The sequence below is a fragment of the Oncorhynchus clarkii genome, chromosome 13, assembly GCF_045791955.1.
Source record: "Oncorhynchus clarkii lewisi isolate Uvic-CL-2024 chromosome 13, UVic_Ocla_1.0, whole genome shotgun sequence".
NCBI lineage: Eukaryota > Metazoa > Chordata > Actinopteri > Salmoniformes > Salmonidae > Oncorhynchus > Oncorhynchus clarkii.
In genome coordinates, this window is record NC_092159.1 from 44,649,697 (window position 1) to 44,673,179 (window position 23,483).

At 42.2% G+C, this 23,483-nt stretch overlaps 3 protein-coding genes across 4 annotated transcripts; 2 read left to right on the plus strand and 1 right to left on the minus strand.

Moving 5' to 3' along the window:
- Nucleotides 1-22: 22 nt before the first annotated feature.
- On the plus strand, nucleotides 23-6,519 carry LOC139423966 (MICAL-like protein 1). 2 transcript variants are annotated; one of them, XM_071175630.1, is made up of 15 exons: nucleotides 23-646; nucleotides 1,443-1,491; nucleotides 1,630-1,771; nucleotides 1,881-1,975; nucleotides 2,139-2,263; nucleotides 2,371-2,900; nucleotides 3,083-3,125; nucleotides 3,217-4,348; nucleotides 4,664-4,765; nucleotides 4,860-4,977; nucleotides 5,117-5,207; nucleotides 5,330-5,403; nucleotides 5,541-5,655; nucleotides 5,764-5,807; nucleotides 5,970-6,519. In XM_071175630.1, exons 1-15 carry the CDS (start codon nucleotides 504-506, stop codon nucleotides 6,089-6,091), a joined length of 2,925 nt encoding a protein of 974 aa, XP_071031731.1. In that variant the 5' UTR covers nucleotides 23-503; the 3' UTR covers nucleotides 6,092-6,519. The 2 variants fall into 2 exon arrangements, with proteins under 2 accessions (XP_071031731.1, XP_071031730.1); XM_071175629.1 differs by having other exon boundaries at nucleotides 4,667-4,765.
- A 456-nt stretch (nucleotides 6,520-6,975) lies between these two features.
- LOC139364841 (DNA-directed RNA polymerases I, II, and III subunit RPABC2) lies at nucleotides 6,976-9,733 on the plus strand. Its single transcript, XM_071101979.1, has 5 exons — nucleotides 6,976-7,142; nucleotides 7,489-7,558; nucleotides 7,849-7,979; nucleotides 8,755-8,826; nucleotides 8,933-9,733. The coding sequence occupies exons 1-5, from the start codon at nucleotides 7,123-7,125 to the stop codon at nucleotides 9,021-9,023; spliced, it is 384 nt and encodes a 127-aa protein (XP_070958080.1). The 5' UTR covers nucleotides 6,976-7,122; the 3' UTR covers nucleotides 9,024-9,733.
- Nucleotides 9,734-11,746: 2,013 nt separating this feature from the next.
- Nucleotides 11,747-22,188, minus strand: LOC139364842 (transcription factor Sox-10-like). Its single transcript, XM_071101980.1, has 4 exons — nucleotides 22,071-22,188; nucleotides 16,921-17,780; nucleotides 15,110-15,375; nucleotides 11,747-14,988 (listed from the first exon to the last, which is right to left on the minus strand). The coding sequence occupies exons 2-4, from the start codon at nucleotides 17,361-17,363 to the stop codon at nucleotides 14,207-14,209; spliced, it is 1,491 nt and encodes a 496-aa protein (XP_070958081.1). The 5' UTR covers nucleotides 17,364-17,780; nucleotides 22,071-22,188; the 3' UTR covers nucleotides 11,747-14,206.
- Nucleotides 22,189-23,483: the final 1,295 nt, after the last annotated feature.

Genomic DNA, 23,483 nt, shown 5'->3' on the forward strand with positions numbered 1-23,483 from the left:
ACTGCTGTACATGTGTGTAGTCAGTACAGTTACGGTGTGGTACAGTAACGGATTTGTTTTGGTGTTTATTCTGTGTGATCAACTCTTCGGGGTAGTACATTAATATCGGAAAGCCAAGATCGCTAAACAACGTAACACATTTATGAAAATGTAACCCAAAAGTGATTCGAACGAAAAAAAATACCTGAGTGAAGAGATTTATTGTTGTTATTTTACAGCAAATCAACCCGCGAAAGTGGACGTTGCTCGCTATTTTCTACTTCAAGGATCTACTTCGCTGAGATTAGAGACTTTTGGGGAACAACACATTGGAAGCAAGTTACAGTGAAGTCTCGTAGGTTTTCTCAGTAAAAACAATGTTGGATTTGGTCGACAAAATATAGCCAACAAGCTAACGTAGCTAGTGAGTGTGCTAAACAAGGTTGAATATCCAGGATCTGACAGGTTGAGGTTGAAGTGGTTGTTGACTTTCTCAATTTAACATGGGAGAATGAAATTCTATCATGGGGTCATTGAAAGCTTTACAAGAATGGTGTCGCATAAAATGCCAAAATTACCCCAATGTGGAGATAAGGAACATGTCTTCTTCATTCAGAGATGGATTGGCGTTTTGTGCCATTATCCACAAACACCGACCTGATTTGATGTAAGTATATAAAATAAATTAGAATAAGAATGTGAACTCCCCTGTGAGCTTCCCCATCCTCTTTACTACTGTGGGCCAACACTGGCACCCAGTCTCCCACAGCCCCAGTCAGTGTATTGTATGTGAGTACATTGTTGACAGTAGGCCTATGGGACTCAGTTCCTGCCTGTCCTTAGGCTGATCCAGAGCGGCTGGCAAACTAATCTGTGGCTGTAGCAGGGACCTGAATCCTGTCACAGTGAATTTGTCTGCCCTGATACACGGAACCACAGCATGGCCTAAGCTCCAAGTTAACTCTCCTTAATCTTCCTCTATCCTTTCCTCTCCCCCCTCCATTCTTTAATGGAAACGTCTCTAATGTTAAACATGTAAAGTGTGGTGTGCCGCAGGGCAGCTCTCTTGGCCCTCTACTTTTTTCTATTTTTACTAATGACCTGTCACTGGCATTAAACAAAGTCTGTGTGTCTATGTATGGGGATGATTGAACCCTTCATGCGTCAGCGACCGCAGATAGTGAAATCGCTGGAACGCTGAACAGAGATTTGCAGTCAGTTTTAGAATGGTTGACCAGTAATAAACTAGTCCTGAACATCTCTAAAACGAAGAGCATTGTATCTGGTACCAATCACTCCATAAATTCTAGACCTCAGCTGAATCTGATAATGATTAATGTGGTTGTTGAGCAAGTTGAAGGGACTCAATTACTTGGTGTTACCTTGGATTGTAAACGGTCATGGTCAAAACATATTGATTCCCATCATTTGTATCACATAGTACTATTCTGATTTTGCTCCAGAGACTTCAACTCCCTCTCCAAAGATAACATTTATGAAAACAACCATCTGGTGAGTTTTACGTAATTATGTTTTACCAGCAAGCATGCATAACTGTCTCAATGCATGTTTATGTTCATACATTGCACTACATCTGTTTATATTGTCCTATCTGTCTGGCATTTCATTATTGATCCCCTCTCCTACCAGGCATTTGAGGTTGCACAGTCAAAGCTGGGAATCCCTGCATTGCTGGATGCTAAGGACATGGTGTCCACAGAGGTGCCAGACCGGCTAAGTGTCATCACTTACCTCTCTCATTACCACCACTGCTTCAACAAGAAGTCTCATGGTGTGTGGCTAAATTGTGTCATAGTCAAATTGGGAAAACAGCACATGGTTGGTTCCACTTGTGTTTGTCAAATATGTGTGTATTCAAAGTGTTCATTTTTACTAAGCAGCCGGTCCAGCCAGTTTGAAGACGCCATATGTCGCAGAGTGCTCCAGTCACTCCCAGACACAACCTGACTCTCTTGGAGGTTTGCAGCCTGCCAAGGTAATGTAATAAAGTTGTTATGAAGCCATTTTTATTTGAATTTTTTATTACTTAATCTCAACTCTGTCCACAAAGTTATTTATCTCAATCTCCTCTTTCTTCCCAAATTCTCACATTTATTCTTCTTTACTGTTGCCATTGGCTGACCTCCCCTGCTCAACAGTCAAGGACAGAGGAGCGATCCAACAGTGGCAAGCCATGCAGCATTTGTGCCTCCTGCATGAAGCACGTCCACCTGGTGCAGAGACATCTCACTGAGGGGAAACTCTACCACCGCAGCTGCTTCAGGTAACACTACTGCTCAGAAGGCAACGCTAGTTTATCCTTATCTGCAGACAGTGAAATATAATCTGTGATTTGTGTCCCTCTCATGTCATCCTGTGTTTCTCTTTCAGATGCAGTGTGTGCAGCAGCACTCTCTTACCAGGGTCTTACAAAGAGGGGAGTGCAGTTGGCTCCTTGGTCTGCACCGACCACTTGACAGCCAGTCAAAATGCCCACCCAGACTACAGTAAACAAACTGGATCAATAGAGAATCTGCCCAAATTTGATGAGCAGGGTGGATTAACAGACAACCCCGATCTCTCTCATTTTATTGGAAAAACAGACTCAGATGAGACAGTTATTTTTGGAAGAGGAGGGACAGAGACGGAGGGAGGTGAGAGAAAGACAAGGCACGACACACTCAAGAAGCCAATGCCACCCCGTCCTCCAAAGCCCACTGTAGAAGAGGGAAAGCTTGAAGAAGCAGGGACACGGCCCATTCAAACAACCAAAACACTCATTGTAACACCAGACAGCGATTCGGCTTCTGCAAGCCCTGGACGGCCAGTTCCTGCACCCAGGCGGGTGTTAGACTCCACCCCTCCTCGTCCTGCACCTAGAACCCGTCCACCTAAAACCATGGACAGCCCCCTTGTTTCTAGTGAGTAAGACGAACTACCGACTCCAGTTTCTCGATTCTGACCTCACTTTACGACTGTATGAAGAGTATGTCCTTGTTATCAGAATATTTCAGTACACTCAATTCTGTGTAGACATCCCATCTTCTCCTCATTTCAAACATATCCACTAAATGTTTCACTATCCATCTCCCTCTCTCTGCAGGTTACCCAGTTGATAATAAAACCTTACCCAATCCTTCTCGCAGGTAAGTTTGTTCATCAGACATAACACATGATGTAACTTTGAGTAGAATTGTCCAATTAATGCCTATTTATTTATTTCACTTTTGACATCAGGTTTGGCCAACCCAGTGGGCCCCGTAAACCCAAAGACCCACCGTGGCTGGAGCTTGTCCAGCCAGGGCCCTGGCCAAAGCTTCCCCCTGCCCCGCCCCCTAGTATGCCCAAGCCCCCACGCTCAGGCTCTATACCCTCCCTCAGAGGCAGTTGGTACAGAGCGAGAGAACCCCCCCCCAACCCCTTTGGGGAGTTTGAGGATGAGGAGGCTGATGATGATTACACCGGGGAAGAGAACACAATGAGTGGTGCTGAAGGCCAAGCACAGCCCTCAATAGTAACCAGCCAGACATGGTGTGGTACCAGTCAGTTAGCTGAAGCTGCCAGCTCACATTGCCAAGCTCATTTAGAGGACACATCCAGAGAAGTATACAAGTCTAGTATTGCTGGAGCGGATGACGCAGTAAATTTACCTGAAATTGCTAATGCACCAAATGTAGAACGTTTAGCTGAAGCAGGATGCTCACTTCCTGTATCTAATTTAGCTGAAGAACCTTGTTCAATTGGTATATCTGAGTCAGCTGATGTTGGTGTGATAGCTAACATGGCTGAAACAGCTGGCGCACTTGATGTATGTAATTTAGTAGATGTTGGAGTTGGAGAATCAACCAACTTGTCCAAAGCAGCTAGTTCACTTGGTTTGTCTAATTTGACTGAAGCTAAAACCACAAGTTCATCTTACTTGGCTGAGGCTGCTAGTTCCCTTGATGTATCTAATCTAGCTGAAGTAGCCAGATCACTTGGTGTATCTGGTCTAGCTGGAGCTAGTGGGTTCGGAGGTTTAGTTGGAGCAGTTAGTGCACCTAACATATCTAATTTAACTGAAGAAGCTAGTTCATATGGTGTTTCTGAAGCTTCTGCCGGTTCACTTAGTGTGTCTAATTTAGCTGGAGCTGATAGCATATGCAGTGTAACTGGAGCACCAAAGGCTCTTGGCAAATCAGATATAGCCCAGAGCCTCTCTTTGCCCAAAAGTGTGTCTGTGCCCGCAATCTGTACTCAAAGTCACCCCCCACCAACCGTGTCAACCAATGGAGCAGCAGCCAGTCTCTCCCTGCTCAGACCCCCATCGCTCCCTAGTGTGTCTGAAGTGAGGGACTCTGGCCAGGTGCCCACCCCCTCTCACAGTAAGGTACGGTATAATGCTGCTCTTTAGTCTCCACTGATATCTATGTCACAGCTCAACCTGCCCAAAATACAGAACATATGGGCTTGTATTACACAACACATAAGTATTATGCAAAGATATCAGGTTAAGTGAGTTTCAGACTGAAACTATTTTCCAATATGTTTAACATAAAAGACAACATGTTTTTCTAATATTCCTGCATAACAACATCGTCCCTATACTGTAGGTTATAGCCTACTCGAGATAGCTGCTTGGACTGTGTGTGCTTGAATATTACAATTATGGATTTCACAGAAATGTCTTCAATCTCCAATTTAGCAGGTGTGCAAGGAGAACCCTTTCAATCGTAAAGTCTCCCCCTCTGAGTTCCCCAAATCCAAGCCTGCCCCTGGACATGGCTTCCCCCTCATCAAGAGGAAGGTGAGAGGATATCTCAGTGTAATGGAATTAACCCATTATCCAGTGTTTTCTCCAAATCAGAACAGTCCCCTAGTACACATGCATGTCTCCTCAGGTGCAGACAGACAACTATGCCCCAGTGGAGGAGCTGCTGGGGGAGCTGGAGAAACGAATGGACAGGCTGGAGCTGAGAGGGGTGGAGATGGAGAGAAGCTTGAGAGACTGCCAGAATGGTGAGTGTCTGTAGTTGTACGTGTCTGTGGTGTGCTTATTATTAACATCCAAATAATTATTCCGGTTATCATATAAGTTGTTATTGTGAGAGATGAATTGTTATTGATCAGACTAGTGTCATCCACCTGTTTGTTTCAGACCAGGAAGAGGAGGACATGTTGGTGGACTGGTTCACTCTAATACATGAGAAACACATGCTTGTGCGCAGAGACGCAGAGCTGGTATACATGTAAGTGCACTGACCTGAAATGATATCAAAGCAAGACAGCGCCTCCATAACACCTTTATTATCTCTGCTTATTTTATCATTCCCAACATATGGACCTGATGTATTTGTATGTGCACTCCAAGGGCCAAGCAACAGAATTTAGAGGAGAGACAGGCAGACGTGGAATATGAACTGAGATGTCTCCTCAACAAACCAGGTGAGTTGCCAGTCTTCACACGACCCTCTCTCCAGTATCTACTACTCCTCAGCAATTATCAGTCTGCTATTACGTGTTGTTATTTGACTAATCTAATTGTTTGTCTCTCATCTCCTCCTCAATCATCATCCACCCAGAGTGTAAGTGGAGTAAGGATGACCGTTATAGGGACCAGCAGTTGATGGAGGAGCTTGTCACCATCATTGAACAGAGGAACCATATCATCAACAGCTTGGATCAGGACAGGCAAAGGTGCATGAAAAACTCATAGATGAATACCAAGGGCCATTGATTCAGACAAATTTCATAAAGCAGATATGATTCTCTTGCTCATACCTACCAATGGTTTGTCTTTTTCAGGGAAGAAGAAGAAGATGCTCTGTTTTCCATGATCAAGAAGAAAGGTGAGGGGAAAGTATTTTCCTAGAGTGTTTATTTTGTTGTTGTCTTTCCTGTTTTCTCGTGTCTGTTCACACTCTCTTTCATTCCTATTCCCTCAATACTACACCTCAGACTCTTTAATTTCTCAGAATTTGATCATGGTATCACTACTTCTCACTCCTCAGATTTAAGAAAAGAGTCTGGGAAAGACCTGAAGACGTTAAGAGCAAAGTTCAAGCCCATGAAGATGCTGAAGATGCTGAGTCATAAAGATTCTAAGAGCAAAGGCTCTCTAAAGAAGAACTGAGTTGGACTCGGGCTCATCCTGTAAGGAAGGAACAAATAGGTCTATATTTGTTAACAAATACACATTGAGCCACAATGGAATGTCTCATAATTGTACAAAGAAATTAATGAAGATTACGGGTAAGAGATGGAGACTCTTGGACTGTGGATGAGAGTGGATAAGAATTAAGAGAAGCCTCTGATGCAGAGGATATGAATTTTCTTCCCAAGTGAAAAAAACTATCCCCATTATACCTCCCCATTACACTGCACTTTTTGCACAAGATGTGATTGCTCCTGTATTCCGTAAAGCCTTAGTCAGCCTAAAATGAATTGCTGCAAAGAATCATTCGCTAATGGGATGAAAAATAACTCCTTTAAACATTTATTTTTGCAGTTCAACTTTGTTAAATTATATTTAATAAAACATTGTACTTTGTATGAACAGAATGCATTTGTATGATCATAATCTTTTGATAATGTTTCGATTTTAAATGTCATTAATGTTTTTTTTTATTTTTTTTAATTTGCCTCATACCTCACATGCCTAATGTATATATATTTTTTAATTGTACAGGCTAATCAGGGTATTTGCTACTCCAGATTGTGGCGATTTTTTCCATTGCCTGTACATTCTGATTTATTGGGCAAGTTCTTTGTGAGATTGAGATTCACACTGTATTCAGATCTTTGTTATTTGTCTCACCAATGTGGGAATTAACCACTTCTTGATGATAGGTATTTTATCATTCTCAAAACTACATTATACGATCTAAAAATACATGTTTAGTTAGTATAATACATTTGGAAAAATAAACCTAAATATATTTTTTTATCTATATATATATTTTTTTTAATATCTCGTTCATGTGTTGAGTCGCTTTGCGGAACCATATATTATGGTGCAGTTGTTAGTCTATCAATCAAATCGACGCACCACGCAACCGGAAGTCGGTTAAACGGATTATATCTAGCTGTTTACAACAGCGTTTTGAAGTTCGCTATCTTTGTTTTTGAAAACACTCGTTTTTTACCAAACTAAAGTAAGGGAACATGTCCGACAACGAAGGAGAGTAAGTATATAGGATATTGTTACCTAAAAAAAAATGAAGTACAACAATGTGTGTCGCATGTCTTTTTAGACTCGAGGTGGGGACCTTCCATGTTCCCCCAGTGATTTTTAGCTCAACGTTGTGACCTTTCATGTTCTCACTGGGAGAAAATGAAATTCCTGTGTGAACATGAAATCACTGGGAGAACATGAAAGGTTCCCACGTTGAGAGACTTTAAAGACATACGACACACAGATTGGTTAAGAACAACAAAACTGGCTAAGTTAGCTCACGTTGCCTCCACACTCCACTGTTCACCTTTTATTGTATTATTCTTTACACTTTACTTCTCTTGTTACCTCTGCAGTTTTGATGATGGAGACTTTGATGACGCTGAAGAGGATGAGGGATTGGATGACCTGGAAAACGTTGAAGATGTGAGTTTTCCACCTATTTGTTCTTTCTTGTTAGCAAGGTATTAACTCTTAATGTTATCTATAGTAAGCCTCATTGTATCTGGACAGATTTATAGTGTTTTAGTCATCTCTTGTGATCTGTCATATTTGTCTGATGCTTTTTATTTCACTACAATCAATCCATTACTGTCTATCACCTATTCAATGTTCAACAATTTCATCACCAATTCAAACTCAATTTATAGAAATTCTCCCACCTGCTTCCTCTTTGCTCTCTCTGTCTGTTTCTTGTTGTCCTGACCTGTTACTAGGAGGACCAAGAGAATGTGAAGATCCTGCCTGCAGGGGAGGGGTCACAGGCTAACCAGAAGAGGATCACAACCCAATACATGACCAAATATGAAAGGGCCAGGGTGCTGGGGACACGTGCCCTCCAGATAGCGTGAGTACACCTCAGCAGTGTTGCAATACGCTAGGGAAGTGATACTCCCGCATCTTTTCAGAAATGTCTTTCTGCCCTTGAGTCCCTGTGAATATGGTCTATTAAAAAGAGCCCATGTCAAGCCTCTTAGCTGAGAGCTAGTAACCATCTATGGGTTTCTCAAATTAGATTTTCGGAAGTTAATTATAATACGATACAGAGATGTGCTTTATCGCCTACATGGCTGTAATGCATATGTATGAGTCCACCCATGTCTTGCCTTTACTCAAGACAATAATTTTTCTAAAAGTGAATATCAACATAGAAAAAGAGAAACTAGGACTCAACTAGCTAAAAAGACAACCATAATACACGACAACTGACTGCATTCTAAACGATCAAATATGAAGATAAAGCTAGCTGTTTTGGTAAAGAATTACAACAAAACATTCCAAAGCCAACGTGAATCACATTACACCGTAATGTTTGAAGGAGCTCAGTGTCTACAGCATGTCTGACAAGTTATACAACAAAGGGAAGAAATGACAGCAGTGGACACGGAACATACATTTCCTCCCAGGGGAATGCCGCGTTCCCAGCATATTACAACAGATGTTTATTTTTGCCACTACTACAGGTACCACTCACCTTGTGCTCTTGCCAAATTCTCTACCTCAGGTGTCAACTGTTGGTTTAGTTGGTGACAGGTAACCTGCTGAGTATGTGGAGGAATGTATAGTCTGATATCTCTGTCATGTTGTCTCTGTCACTATTCATAACTTTCTCTGTGATATAGCATGTGTGCCCCAGTCATGGTGGAGCTGGAGGGAGAGACAGACCCTCTGCAAATTGCCATGAAAGAGCTAAAGTAAGCTATGCTTAATCTCAGTTTTTTTCTAGTTTATGGTGTAAGTGTGATACTTGGAGAGTGCCTGTTACTCTTCAGTATATGATTGAGTGTGTGACCGTTACAGGTGCAGGAAGATCCCCATCATCATCCGGCGGTACCTTCCTGATGGCAGTTATGAAGATTGGGGCTGCGACGAGCTCATCATCACAGACTGAGCCAGACCAAACAGGACTGGCAGGGCCAGACCACCTCGCAACCCACTAGGCTGGTGTGAGTGCAAGCTTTTGTTCCAGCAAAGCATTAACACACCTTATTCAACTAATCAGGGTCTATTTAAGACTATGAATAATTGATTAGTCAAATATTGTGTGGTACTGTGTGGCTGGAACAAAAGCCTGCATACATACTGGTCCTTTGCTATAACATCACCTACCCCTGCACTGGGCCAACCAGCTCTACCGGCAACCTGCAGAGTGAAGTCCTAGACTGGGGTGTTAGACTTTTTACATTTTAGGCCTGTGACCTCTCCCACTGTATCGCCATTTATTTTGAAAGCATTGAAGCATATACAATCTATGAAGTGAAAGTAGGGCTTCTAAAAGCTATGTACTTTTATTACAGCTGTCATTCACAAGGGAGAACTGTAACTCATGTCTACATTTACATTGTGTTAGGTAAAAATTTAATTGTGTTTATGAATAGTTTTATGACGGGGAAGAGCAGTTGCTGTGGAAGAGCTCTTTGTTTTATTGTTGTGATTAAATTGTTTCGTAAGAAAGTACTTTTGTATAATTTTTCTTACCAACACAATTGGCTTTTTGCATGCATGTGCCTTTTTTATAAGGTTTAGAGCCCAAAAATATTTGCATTTTTTTTTCACGCAGAGTTAATTGCAAAACATCTGTAATTAAATATCTGTTACAAATGGTGCAACTCACAAATTAATTTGAGTGAATAACTTGCTGAAACAGTTTCACCTATGCTCTGAGCAAAACGTCTTTAAATAATCCTCCCAAGAACTAAGATTTCTAAGAGCTCTGTGTCATATTTCTTAGATTTCAACATTTGTTTTTCTTGGAGGCTGGCTGAAGTACTGAGTCACACTGACATGACCCAAGCATAATTATAGACTGAAGGAATGTGTGTTGCGCTGGATTTTACTGTATCAGTTGGGTGTCCTTTACTCTACCGTACAAAGCTCTTGCACCTAGTTCCTCTGAATTGTACAGATAAAACACCTATCCAACCCAACACCCCAAATCACATGGGTATGTTTTCACAACAGAGTCCGTGTTTTGTTTTCTCCAGTTTGAGTTCCACAGTCAAACAGCTCCTTTTTTTATATTATTGTGAAAGTTGTACCCATACCTCCCAATGATGGACAGATACTGAAACTGACATAGCTCTCACCCTCTCACTTGTTCTATCTACATACACTCAAACAGACAAGCACAGTCAGTTCATTGTTTTAGTGGAAATGGGTTGTTACTGAGGCAACGAGCACTAGCCAAGGTTGGGAGAGGGGGCAGATTTGGTGTAAAGGGCCATGACACCCCAGTCTAGTTTTACTCTAGTCCTTAGTGGGCTGACATTCTCCTACAGGCCGAAGGAGTAGAAAGAAAGAAAGAAAGCTGTTGGAAAGAGAATGAGGGATATGTCCAGGTCAAGCAGGAAGAAAATAGATCTTCTCTGCCTTAGTCAACCATTGCCGTGCAGTTTCTGGCCTGTCACGCTTTTTATAGGAAACCATCTACATTTATTTCTTAGCTATATTTTGTGTGATTTAACAGGTCCACAATGGGGAATGGGGAACTTTTTGCTTGTTTTTTTGGATCGCAACGAATTTGGAAGACTCCCTGCCTGAGGATGGCATGACATTCCTTTCATATGGGACCCAAGATCTTCACATGACCATTTCCTCAACCACAGAAAAGGGGGCATCGCTAGGGTAGATCCACTCTGATGATGGCGTACGTGCATAATGTCTGTCCTCTACCCTGGGCCTACACTTACCTAACACCCTCCTTCTGTGTTCTCTTGTCCCCCCATTCACCTCTGCTTGGAAACTTCTGTCCATTTTTATACCCATTGCATGAAATGACACCATTTGAATCTCCTGCAGCCTCCCTCTTTACCTCCATCATACAAGCATTTTGTCCACATCTCTATCTCTCTCTCTCCAGTTTTGGAATTTTTTAATCCCATTACAGTCCCAACCTGAGCAGGGAGGGGAGTTTGGGGATGGGTGGGGGTGCAGAGACTGTGCAGCCAGTATGAGAGTCCCTTTGTATCCCAGCGAAGCTACAGGCCAGGCAGTTATGGGTATGGCTCCCTCATTGCCCCGTTTCCCTCCACCCCCTGCTTCCTCTCTCAATGGCTCTCTTTGTCTTACCAAAGTATCACACAGCCGATTAAATAGAGGGAATTAGAGTCAGGCTTAACCCGCAACACACAATCACGGACATAGGCATATACATACATGATTTAAACTGCTGAAGTGCGTGTAGTGGGACCGGTCAGAGCAGTGGACCATAGTGGGGTTCAGTGTTGTCTGTATGGTGCTGTGTAGCCTGTGAAAAGAACAGCAATATCCAGCAAAAGTGTTCTGTGCCTAGAGCTCATGGATGAGGGCTGCCATAGTTTTCAATATTCTGTAATCATACTCAGCCTAACTGAATTAGCCATGATCCATTCGCTGAAATTACTTTTGTTAAGTCTACAACACAATGAATGAGTCACTGCAAGCTGTGATTACTGCTGTTGTTGCATCGCCTAGCCCAAGCCCTAACCCTAGCCTAATTATGTAATGTGAGGAAAATAAGAAAATAATTCACGTTGGCAAGTAGCATTTATGGTATATTGGAATTCAATGTTTGTTGTCCAATGTCATCTTACCTTTCTCAGGGTAGCCGGTATAAAAACATTAGTGGAGACAGACTTTTACAAAAGCAGAAAGAATACCGTTTTATTTAGTGTGAGAGGAATTCATTAGTCATCACGTCGCTAAGGTCTTGTTTCTGATAGTATTTACAGGTTGTTTTGTTCTGCTGGCAACACTTACTGAGAAACACTTACTGAGAAACACTTACTGAGAAACACTTACTGAGAAAACACCAAAACAACAATAACAGATTTTTCAACACGGTGAAGAAAACCTGTTAACAGCTCATAAAAACATAATACCAGCAAATATAAATAATAATTGTAATATTCATAAGAACAAGCAATTCCTAAAGCAAGACGTAGGATCTAAAATGAAATGTCATGTGCTTCTTACGCTCAAGGCATAATGTACAAAAACGGCCCAAAAGTAGTTCTGGGTCAAAAGGAAGCACTACCATTATTTAAAATAATAATATTGAAATCACATATATTAGAATAAAGTAAACATACAAGGTATTATTTCACATTACAAGATGAAGGGGCATCCAACATTAACTACAGGTACTGTTATTTTGGAGTCTCTCGTTACCTCTCTTTAGAAAATAACCCCTTGGATTGCTGCTATTCTGTTGCAAACAAGGGGTTGGTATTTCATGACATAAAGGCCAGTTTGCGATCTTACCCTCTGTAGACTCGAGAACTCATTCATGCATGCTGTTAATCACTCAATATCAGGCAACTGTGTTTCTATGATGGCATTTCAGAAAAGCCATAAACAGGTAGCAAAAATGTTACAACAACTATCTACAAAACTAACATTTTACACTGAATACTGTACACTGAGTGTACAAAACAATAGGAACACCTTCCTAATATTAAGTTGCAGACCCTTTTTCTCTCAGAACAGCCTCAATTCTTCGGGGCATGGACTATAAGGTGTTGAAAGCGTTCTACAGGGATGCTGGCCCATGTTGACTCCAATGCTTCCCACAGTTGTGTCAAGTTGGCTGGATGTCCTTTTGGTGGTGGACCATCCTTGACAAACACGGGAAACTGTTGAGTGTGAAAAACCCAGCAGCGTTGCAGTTCTTGACACATTCAAACCAGGGCGCCTGGCACCTACTACCATACCCTGTTCAAAGGCACTTAAATATTTTGTCTTGCCCATTCACCCTCTCTGAATGGTACACATACACAATCCGTGTCTCAATTGTCTCAAGGCTTAAAAATCCTTCTTAAACCTGTCTCCTTACCTTCATCTACACTGATTGAAGTGGATTTAACAGGTGACATCAATAAGGGATCATAGCTTTCACCTGATCAGTCTATGTCATGGAAAGAGCAGGTGTTCCTAATATTTTGTACACTCAGTGTATAGACACATTTTGAATGTCAAACCATTAATTAAAATGTGAGGGCAGTGGTGCAGACTTTCAGTGTAGTAATGGCAAAACATTGGCAATATAATGACATTAATAGTAAAGATTATAACAATGAAAATAATGTATTATGTCTACTGAAGATACATACTTAATGACCTCAATTTTGGTTCATAAAAGATGATTTTATCAAATCATTATGTAGTATTGTCTTCTTATTCGCTATACCGTTTTGAAATGTTCTGTGTTAAAGAGACAATGCTGAATCAACATAATAGTCAGTGCCATGGAAAAAAATATTGAGGTTGATAAATCAATGTAGTGTTGAGGCTATGTCAACAAAGAGCTGTAATCAGGTCAGAAAAAAATGTGTTGTACTTAATTCAACATCAATGTAGTACTGTAATACAGTGTCATACAGAGAGAAACAACTTAAATAATATTTTTATCTTTATCTTTAAAGTTTTGGTTTCAAAACTTTGGTCATTTTAATTCATAAAACAGATTTTCTGGACTGTATGCCCTTTGTTATAGATATACAGTATATTCCAATTACAACATAGGCAACTTATAGGCGCATTCTGTAAGTCATTTTAGCAGACAAATGTATCCAAAGTGACAAACTGTCATGTGAGCATACATTTTACGTATGCACGTGGAAACCGTAAGAAATATGCCTCTGGGCCAATCACAGAATATGTCATTGATTATATATTGGATATTATGTTACATATTATGTTACATCATGTAATTAATCTGTTTTCGACATGCCTGAGATGTGGATGGATGGGCTAGCCAAACAGTTTGTCACTCTGTACTGTTGACATCTTTACATCATAAAACCATTTCAAAGATAAGCCTCTAGATTTAAATACGGATTTGATTTATTCTCTCTTTCTGACCCTAAAAACTAGGATCCAACCCTCTGAGTACTCAACAATGATGTTATACACCACAAGTTACCCCATAAAATCATCTGATCTCCATTCCTCCTTGGACCCTACAGGCCTTCCTGCATCTGGGCCAGACCAGAAGGGGATTCCATCTCCCCACTGCCTCCAACCCAGGTCTCCTCCGCTCTGTGGGTCTGCCGTTGGGGCCAAATCTACACCAGAGCCATCTGCTCCCGGTCTTTGTCAGGGCCGCGACAGGGTGGTGTAGACCGGCTGCTCCCAGTGTGTGGGGCTGTGTGACTGTGGCACGCTGGACGGGTCAGTGATGGCTGTGTACAGGGGCCTCTGCGAGGGCCCCATGTAGGAGAAGGCCGAGTACAGCCCTGAAGCCTGGCTGGAGTGGGCGTAGTAGGATCCCGAGGCCTGGTGGTCAGCATACTCTGCAAACTGGGCCCTGGAGGCCAGTGAGGGGAAAGCAGAGCTGTAGTGGGGCAGGCTGAGGGGAGTGTAGGTGACATGGGAACCCCCTGAGGATGCTTCGGCAAAGTGTCCCCCCGAGCCGGCCTCACTCTTAATCTGGGCCTTGGAGGGGTCGGAGCCCAGAGGTGAGGCATGATGCTGCTGGTGCTGCTTGGATAGCCACGCTGCAGAGTGTCCACTGGCCACGGCCAGGGCAGAGGAGATACCGTAGGCATAGGGAGATGCAGAGGACCCTGCTGCTGCCGCAGACCCAGCACTCTGTCCAATCCCCGGGTGACCATTGGGGGGCAGGTACTGGTCAAACTCGTTCACATCAAAGGGCTCCATGTTGGCCATCACCTCGTGGCTGATCTCACCGATGTCCACGTTGCCGAAATCAATGTGTGGTTTGCCTGACCCTGATCCAGAGCCACCCTCTGCTCCTACCCCCATTCCCCCACGGGAGCCCCCTGCTCCACCGCCCTCCCGCTTCCCATCGACCGACTTCCCAGACTGGAGCTCCGTCTTGGGGGTGGTGGGTGGTGTAGGAGGGCTGTGGCTCTGGCCTGTGGGGAGACACAAAGCAGAGATGTCAGAGTTATTGTCAGCCTGGCTTGTGGTATATTATTTAGAATGGGGATGTGTGACAAACTGCATCGATAGGGCTGGTCAGACCCTGTGGCATACCTGCAATATGTGGGTGGTGTCCATCAGCCAGAGGAGACCTCGCCCCCCTGACGTGGGCCGCCACGTCCAGGTGGAGGCTCTTGTAGTGCGATTGGCTGTGGCTGACCTCACCCTCAGAGTGGCCGTCAGCTTCAGAGCCGGAGCCGGGTTTGCCATTCTTGCGGCGGCGTGGCTGGTACTTGTACTCCGGGTAGTCCTTCTTGTGCTGCTTCCTCAACCTCTCCGCCTCCTCGATGAAAGGCTTCTTATCACTCTCATTCAAGAGCCTATGAGGGAGAAAGTAATTTTTGAAATAACAATGATAGAACATTCTACCAGGAGGAACTTAAAGTAGAGATGTTGTCATGATGCTGATTTGATGCATGTGTCAAACTCTAATGCAGTCAGCCATTCTGTTTGAATGAGGAAATTACAGTAGTCTGAGAACATTTAACAGCATGTATTTTGATAACATGATGACCGTTATGTGTGTGTTAAGATAACAGTGACACAGTGCTGGATCCTTTGACACCTCCACATCCCAGAGGTCAATAACCTTGTCCAACTCCAATACAAGAATAATGACATTTTATTTACCAGGTGGTCTGTGTCAACTAGGACACATCACCTTTTATATTCAATCTACTAAGTATTCTAGTATTTTACTTTTTTTTTAAAACGTCTAACTGGTGTAATGGCAACACACTCATAGGAAATGCTGCTATTCCCCTTGTTGAGCATTAAAGCATTTTTAGAAAAGAACAATTGACAATATTTCTACTGTGGAGATTATTTCTACCATCAGTTTTGCCTCTGAAACCTTCACTTGATTTTCATCTCGTTCTAAATCGGATCCACCATCTGCACAGCTGCATCAGAAACCCTGCCCACACCAGGGGATTTTCGGCTGGACTGTAATGAAATTAAGACACAGGCTAAAGATGCATCCTGTCAGAGGGACTGGCATGAGAAAACACTGACCTTTGAGACTCCCAGTTCAGCATGTTTTTTGGCCAATTATACAATCAGGCTCAAGGTCAAGTCTTTATCTAATTAATGTTGCCTCCTTATAAGGTTAATGAATTAGCCTCTCTGGGCCTTCCAATCAGCACGTACTCGTCTGACCTAGCAACAGTCCTCCATATCTGTGTTTTAAAGGCTGACCGAACTAGCCATTCAACCCGTTGACCAGTAAAATCTTGGATATCTTTTTACATAGTAGGTTCTTTAATATGTCACTCTCAATTACAAATGACAGGGCTGTAAAAGTGTATATCTGCCATAATGGTCTGTGCTTTAAAACATATAGATGAGGGGATTACAAGAACCTCAGTGATTCCCACTGCAGCCATCTCCCTCCTAAACCACCATGAATTAAGTGGGTTATGAAATTGGGCATATCCAGTCACTATAATGTGATTACAAAAAAACGCATAACGATATGTTTTTGGTTTTCTGTAGGTTACATAATCAACATAATTATTATAATATTTTTTGTAGATTGTAGGACTTTAATCAACATTCCTTGGTAGGGCAACTCTCTAACAAGCTTTATTCTGGGCTGGTAGAATATTATTTTAACATACTAATTTGATTGAGAAACTCATTGCTGTAAAGAAGGGAACCTGCCTTGAAAAATCTAAGATCTGTGACTTTTTAAGTTGTTTTGATGTTTTATGGGTCCATAATTCAAGGCTACTGTAGCATGAAGTGTGCTTTGAACTTTTGACCCAGAATGTTGTGACTAAGAACGCATTTGAACTTGTGTAACCCTGGATGTTTATTGTTGTTAATCAAAGCGGACCGACGCTGTAATAAACGCTTTCCCTTACCTCCATAGTTTCCCGAGGGTTTTGCTGAGCTCCGCGTTGTGGAGGTGGGGATACTGGTCTGCCAGTTTTCTCCGTGCGGCTTGTGCCCACACCATGAAGGCGTTCATAGGCCTTTTCACGTGCGGCTTGCTTTTGCTGCCGGAGTTTACGCGCACAGGCATAGGCACGAGTGTCCAGTCGTAGCCGTTCAGCACCTGGCTCACTGCCTCGCGGATACCAATGGGAAAGCGATCGTCGTCTTCATCGGACTTGATGGAAATCCCGCCAGCTACATCGGATAGGGCGTCGTCGCCGACCCCTGTTAGCTGGGGCTGCGGACCGGACAGGGGTGAGTCTCCTCCGCCTGCGGCACTGGATGAGTGACCCGGTGACAAGGAGTGACCGTCGTCTGAGACCACCGGACTCATTTCTAACTCAGATAAACTCTGCTCCTCTCCCGACATCTTTCCCCTCTTCCAAGAAAGCTTCCTCCCTCAGGCGAGTAACAGAACGTGTACAGGGTATAGTTTCTTGGCCTATGGGTGTTCAACTACTAATCATAGGCCTATGTCTGAACTAATGAAGAAGTTCACCCTTTTTCAGGAATATAAACTATGCCTGTTTAAAACGAAAGGATTGCTTCTGTCACTCGAGGTCTCCTTTATATAAACTCCCAGTCAGTCTCAACTCTCAGTCTACGTTCTAAAATTCTGTTTGGATTCCTCATCAAAGTTCTTTCCATCCGTGTTGCTGGTATCTTACGCTGAGCGCGTATTGTGGATCCCAGTTTACCTGTTGATTCCCACCTCTTGCTCCAGTAGAACAGTGTCCTCTCCCTTGCAGTCTTTGAAATTGTAGTCCTTTAGTCCTTTAGCTAAATACTGCAAAGGACATAAAGTAGAGTATGTATTAGAAAACAACACCCCAGTGAGTGAAATATAGAACATATTATTAAACTGGGTGGTTCGAGCCCTGAATGCTGATTGGCTGACAGCCTTGGTATATCAGACCGTATACCACCACAGGTATGACAAAACATGTATTTTTACTGCTCTAATTACATTGGTAACCAGTTTATAATAGCAATAAGGCACCTCGGAGTTTGTGGTACATGGCCAATACACCACGTTAAGGGCTGTATCCAGGCACTCCTCGTTGCGTTATGCGCAAGAACAGCCCTTAGCTGTGGTATATTCACCATATACCACAGCCGCTCATAAGATATTGCTTAATTATAGCCTGTAGGCTGGGCTATGGACATGCAGGTAGCTAATAGGGCTAGGCTGCAGCTTGTTTGCTCGGAATACTTTTATTGAATTAGCATATAAATTATGTAATAGAAATGATTAGGAAAAGTGCAAAATTGCAATCATACAGAAGCGAATCTGAAGCCCATACAATTAGTGCAGACGGTCTGTTATTCGAGCCCAGGCCTCGACTCCTGCTAACAAGCTACTGTTTAAGGGTTGGCACTTATTGCAAGCTCCCCAGAGAGAAAGTGTTGGAATAATACGAGCCCGCACCAGCACAGGGCTTCGGTTTATACCTCGGAGCTCTTAGATAAACATGGGCTGGCGCTGGAAATATAAATCGCGTGGGTGCGTGTGTATGCGCGTGTGCGAATTGGACACTGTCTGTTTGAAAAAGTACAGGCTATGTGTCTGTATGCGACCTATTGGGGTCAAATGTGTAGTTTTGTCGATAGAATCAACGCCTGCCTGTGTAGGACAACACGGCCTTAACGTTTTGATTAAGCGAACTTGTGAACTGTAATAACAAACTATAGGCTGTTTGTTTTGGAATTCATTTACTCGTTGAATCAGTCATATTGTAGAAGTTAAATTCATAATGGTTGTCTCTCTAGTGCCCAATTGATCCTTTGTAACATGTCATGCCGCTGACATGCACACTGCAATGGTGGTGAATTATCAGAGCATTGGCGGGACTGTGCCATCTCATCTGGGACCTCAACCACGTCCAGTTGTGCACCTGGTGGTCACAATTAATCCCCCCCCCCCCCCCCCCAATCCTTTCTGTACGCTGATTTGTTATGCTGTCCACGCACATAGCTGTTACCCCCATGATAGTGTTACATCGGTCAGTAGGGAGAAGAGCATGGGGTGTGGTGATAATGCGTCCTTTGCCACGGCCCAACAGTGTTTCATTACAGCCGTATTAGGCCTAATGTATCGCATTGCAACGCCGTGATCTTGCAAAGAGATTTGACAGGTGCGTTTTAGTCAATAAGGTTTTGATTAATACCAAAATGCAAGTTAGACGTTGCCTTTCGTGGCTTACATCCAGCAATAGAGCGCCTACTAGTATTTTCTCGAATAGCTGGACCATATGTCTGTTACGTTGAAGCTTATTAATACGTCTCTGGCACGTATGTTAATCTGAATAGGCCTATGTCCGTATGGGTAACTGCGCTCGCAACAAACGATCTCCAATTGCGCGTCCGCATATGAGGCTATGGGCCTACTTTTCATATGACAGGAGGACACTCACACGGGCTACTTAGAATAAAATATTGAGGCTTTATACACTATATATACAAAAGTATGAGGACACCCCATCAATTTAGTGGATTCGCTATTTTAGCCACATCTGTTGCTGACAGGTGTATACAATCGAGCACACAGCCATGCCATCTCCATAGACAAACATTGGAAGTAGAATGGTTTTACTGAAGAGCTCAGTGACTTTCAAAGTGGCACTGTCGTTGGATGCCACCTTTCCAACAAGTCAGTTCCTCAAACGTCTGCTCTGCCAGCTCGATCAACTGTAAGTGCTGTTATTGTGAAATTGAAACATATAGGAGCAACAAGTCGTAGGCCACACAAGCTCACAGAACAGGACCGCCGAAGTACTGAAGCACATAGCACGTAAAAATAGTTTGTCCTCAGTTGCAACACTCACTACGGAGTTCGAAACTGCCTCATGAAGCAATGTTAGCACAAGGACTGCTTGTTGGGAGCTTCATGAAATGGGTTTCCATGTCCGAGCAGCCACACACAAGCCTAAGATCACCATGCACAATGCCAAGCATAGGCTTGAGTGGTGTAAAGATCTCCGCCATTGGACTCTGGAGCAGTGGAAACGTGTTCTCTGGAGTGATGAATCACGCTTCAACATCTGGCAGTTCGATGGACTGGGTTTGGAAGATGCCCGAATGCATAGTGACAACTGTCAAGTTTGGTGGAGGAGAAATAATGGTCTGGGGCTGCTTTTCATAGTTTGGGCAAGGCCCTTAATTGTAGTGAGGGAAATCTGTGGCAACAGTTTGGGGAAGTCCCTTTCCTGTTTCAGCATGAAAATACCCCCGTGCAGAAAGCGAGGTCCATACAGAAATGGTTTGTCGAGATCAGTGTGGAAGAATTTGACCGGCCTGCACAGAGCCCTGACCTCAACCCCATCGAACACCTTTGGGATGAATTGGAACTATGACTGCGAGCCAGGCTGAATGGAAGCAAGTCCCTGCAGCAATGTTCTAACATCTTGTGAAAAGCCTTCCCAGAAGAGTGGAGGCTGTTATAGCCGCAAAGGAGGGCGTACTCCATATTAATGCCCATGATTTTGAAATTAGATGTTCGAAGAGCAGGTGTCCACATACTTTTGGTCATGTCGTGTATGTGTAGGCTAATAACGGGTTTGTAATGGACATATAAGGTGACAATAATTGATGACAACTCCGGTCATTCGAGTTGGTTGCAGCCAGAACAGAGTTCCTATGTGATTCAATCGCGACAGGTTTTTTTCAATGAGAAAATTTCTTTACAAAGAAAGTATTTTCACCAGGTTGTCCTTCAGATTAGTTCAGAACTATGAAGGACACACGGTTTGTCGGTCCTGTGATTATTAAAGCAGGAGTTAAATGCCAATTTATGCTCGTCCACATTGAAAACTCGTATCTAATTTATTGTCAGTATAGGCTCTACTGTATTGTGTAGCAAACGGTATATTAATTATTCTCTACATTCCTCTTAAATTGTGTTTATGATGTCTAACTTTCTATCAATTAGGCTTTTTCTATAGCAACCGTCATTAATTTACATGAAATAATTGGACTACAAAGCCCTTCTTATCGCTTGACCTAACAACAAATTGCCCTTGATTTACGATATTTTCCCATGATTGATGCTGTAGTCTCTTTCCCTTAGTTAGTTGTAACGTGTTCATTTATTATAATAAAATAAAAAACATTTAACATATCCAGAAATGTGGCATAGCCTATCTGAATCTGTTTTTCTTATTCCAAAACAATTGTCTCTAAACAATTGAATAAAACGTAACAATTCTATGACCTATTTGTGAATTTGGCCTTTGAGTTTGTGTTCTGATGCAGGTCTAGAATATTGTATGCATTGAACAGGTTGTTGGCACGAACCACTGATCAGAGATGACGAGAACACGTCCAGCTTTCAACGCATTATGAAATGGATGATCTTGTTGACTAACTTTCTCTCAATGAATGAGTATATTAGTCAACCTGTAAATATTCAGGAATAAATAAGCCTAATACTGTCAAATGCCTCATCTCGTTGAAAATAGTTCCATGCGTCATGAATGTTGGGATAGTCAGTAGATGTAATTAAGGAGTCAAAGTTTGCTGGGAAAAGTTTCGTTGAGTTCAACTTGAACTCGATCAATCGTTCAACCTTATATCTAAAATTATATTTTTCACTGGTCTAGAAATAATTGTATAACTTCGAAAGGACCGTTAACGACAAGGCAAACCTAAACAAAATACATAACTTTGAAGCTGGTTCATAATTGAAATTGTATGTCAGTAGGCCTATTTGTATTAACCTGTATAGTCCGTAGCATACACTTGCAAAAAAAATATCTAATCTTGCTGGGATGCGTATTAAACATGTATTTCTCCTGCCTGTCACGATAATCATCTCCTGCTATAACAGAGCAGGTGATGCCCACTTTAGCAGGATTATCCTAAGAGACAGTTTAAATGTAACAATAGTAATATGATAATAGCCTAATAATAATAGTCTAATAATTTAAATAAAACAATAATTTAGAAAATATGCAGGTGTAATACATCATTTCTAACTGCACAATTTAGATGAACTTTATGGCTTGATTATTTGACAAATGAAAGAAAGAGAGAGAGAACAGCAGAGACAGGAAAGTATTTCAAAAGCTAAGCGCCTTACTTCAGTAATGAAAAATGAGGTCGCCCGCTTAGCACGAGAGTCCGTGTGTTCCCGAGTTTCCAAAGTGACGCTCGCGCTCACTCCCTAGCCCCCTCGCTCGCGCTGCCCTTCTATGAATGCCTGCTCTGTGTCGCGCTGGGGCTTAAAGAGCTCCGTTGTGTGAGGAAAGAGAAAAAAAGTGGAGAAAAAGTCTTAAAGGAGCAGCAAACTTTCACGCATGCAACACCGGCAATCAATGTGATTGGTCGATGATTATTTTTCTCAGTTTCCTGCAGGGCAAGATCTCGCTGACAAAACTAGCATCAATATTATGCCAATATTTTGCCTACCTGAATAATGTGGAGACGCCTAGATTGTTTTGGTTAGGTAGGCTACTGATCTATTTCTAGGCTGCAGTGCCATCAGATTCTGTGGAATGAGATGCTGCATTTGGGTTTGGGTATTTCAGACTTCTCAAAAGCAATATCTAGCCTATGGAAAATCCTTTCTGTTGGGAAAATGTATGTGATATTGTCCATATTTGGGGTGCGCTACTTTTTGGCCCTCTTGTAGTGAGTGATCAGAGTAGGGCAATTCCAACGTGGAACACAAAAATATCAGTTTTCTATAAACATTTATTAATTCAGTAAGAAATATAATTTTGTCAACGTTGTGATTTTTCAGATCCATGTTATTCTCATACGTCATTATAGCCATTACAGATTGGGTAGAAGATTTTGATTTATTGATTTCATGTGCCTGATGTTTTATATTATTGATTTAGAATTAGGGATTCCATCTCTAAATGTAGGCATATACTAAATATAAGGCTCAAATCATAAAAGAGCAATGTTGACTATGATATTTGTCATGTTAAATGTATTATAGAGGGATATTAGCGGCATGCGCAATCCTTTACTGAGAGATTTTCATTTGCAAAAGCTTATAGGGCCACACCAAAAAGAGACCTTAAAAACATAAGCCATCCCTCAATTTCAAATGAAAAAAAATTATTTATGTTTCTGAATAATTCACAAGGCCTGTATCATAAATAAGTCTACCGGCTAGCCTTATGTGCTTTTACGCATGAGGTAAACATTGGGTAATGTGAACGCAATCACAACATTGATATTTACCTATGCTCCACAATATCCTTGAACGCGTTACTCTGGAGAAATGTTTTCGTCTTATTGTTATTATTATTATAAGCCATATATTTTTATAAAATTAAATAGAAGAAGCGTAGGCCTATTCTCTGATGTTATCAAATAGAATTGATTTGCCTGTTTCTGCATTTGTTTCCTGTTGGTGGTGTGCATTTGAATTTGTGAATTTGCACCCTGTCACTCACATCACTGGGATAAACGCGTCAACAACTGACTTTCATGTGTCTCTTTTTATCCTGTTTGAAGTCACTCCACATTCTTAGATATC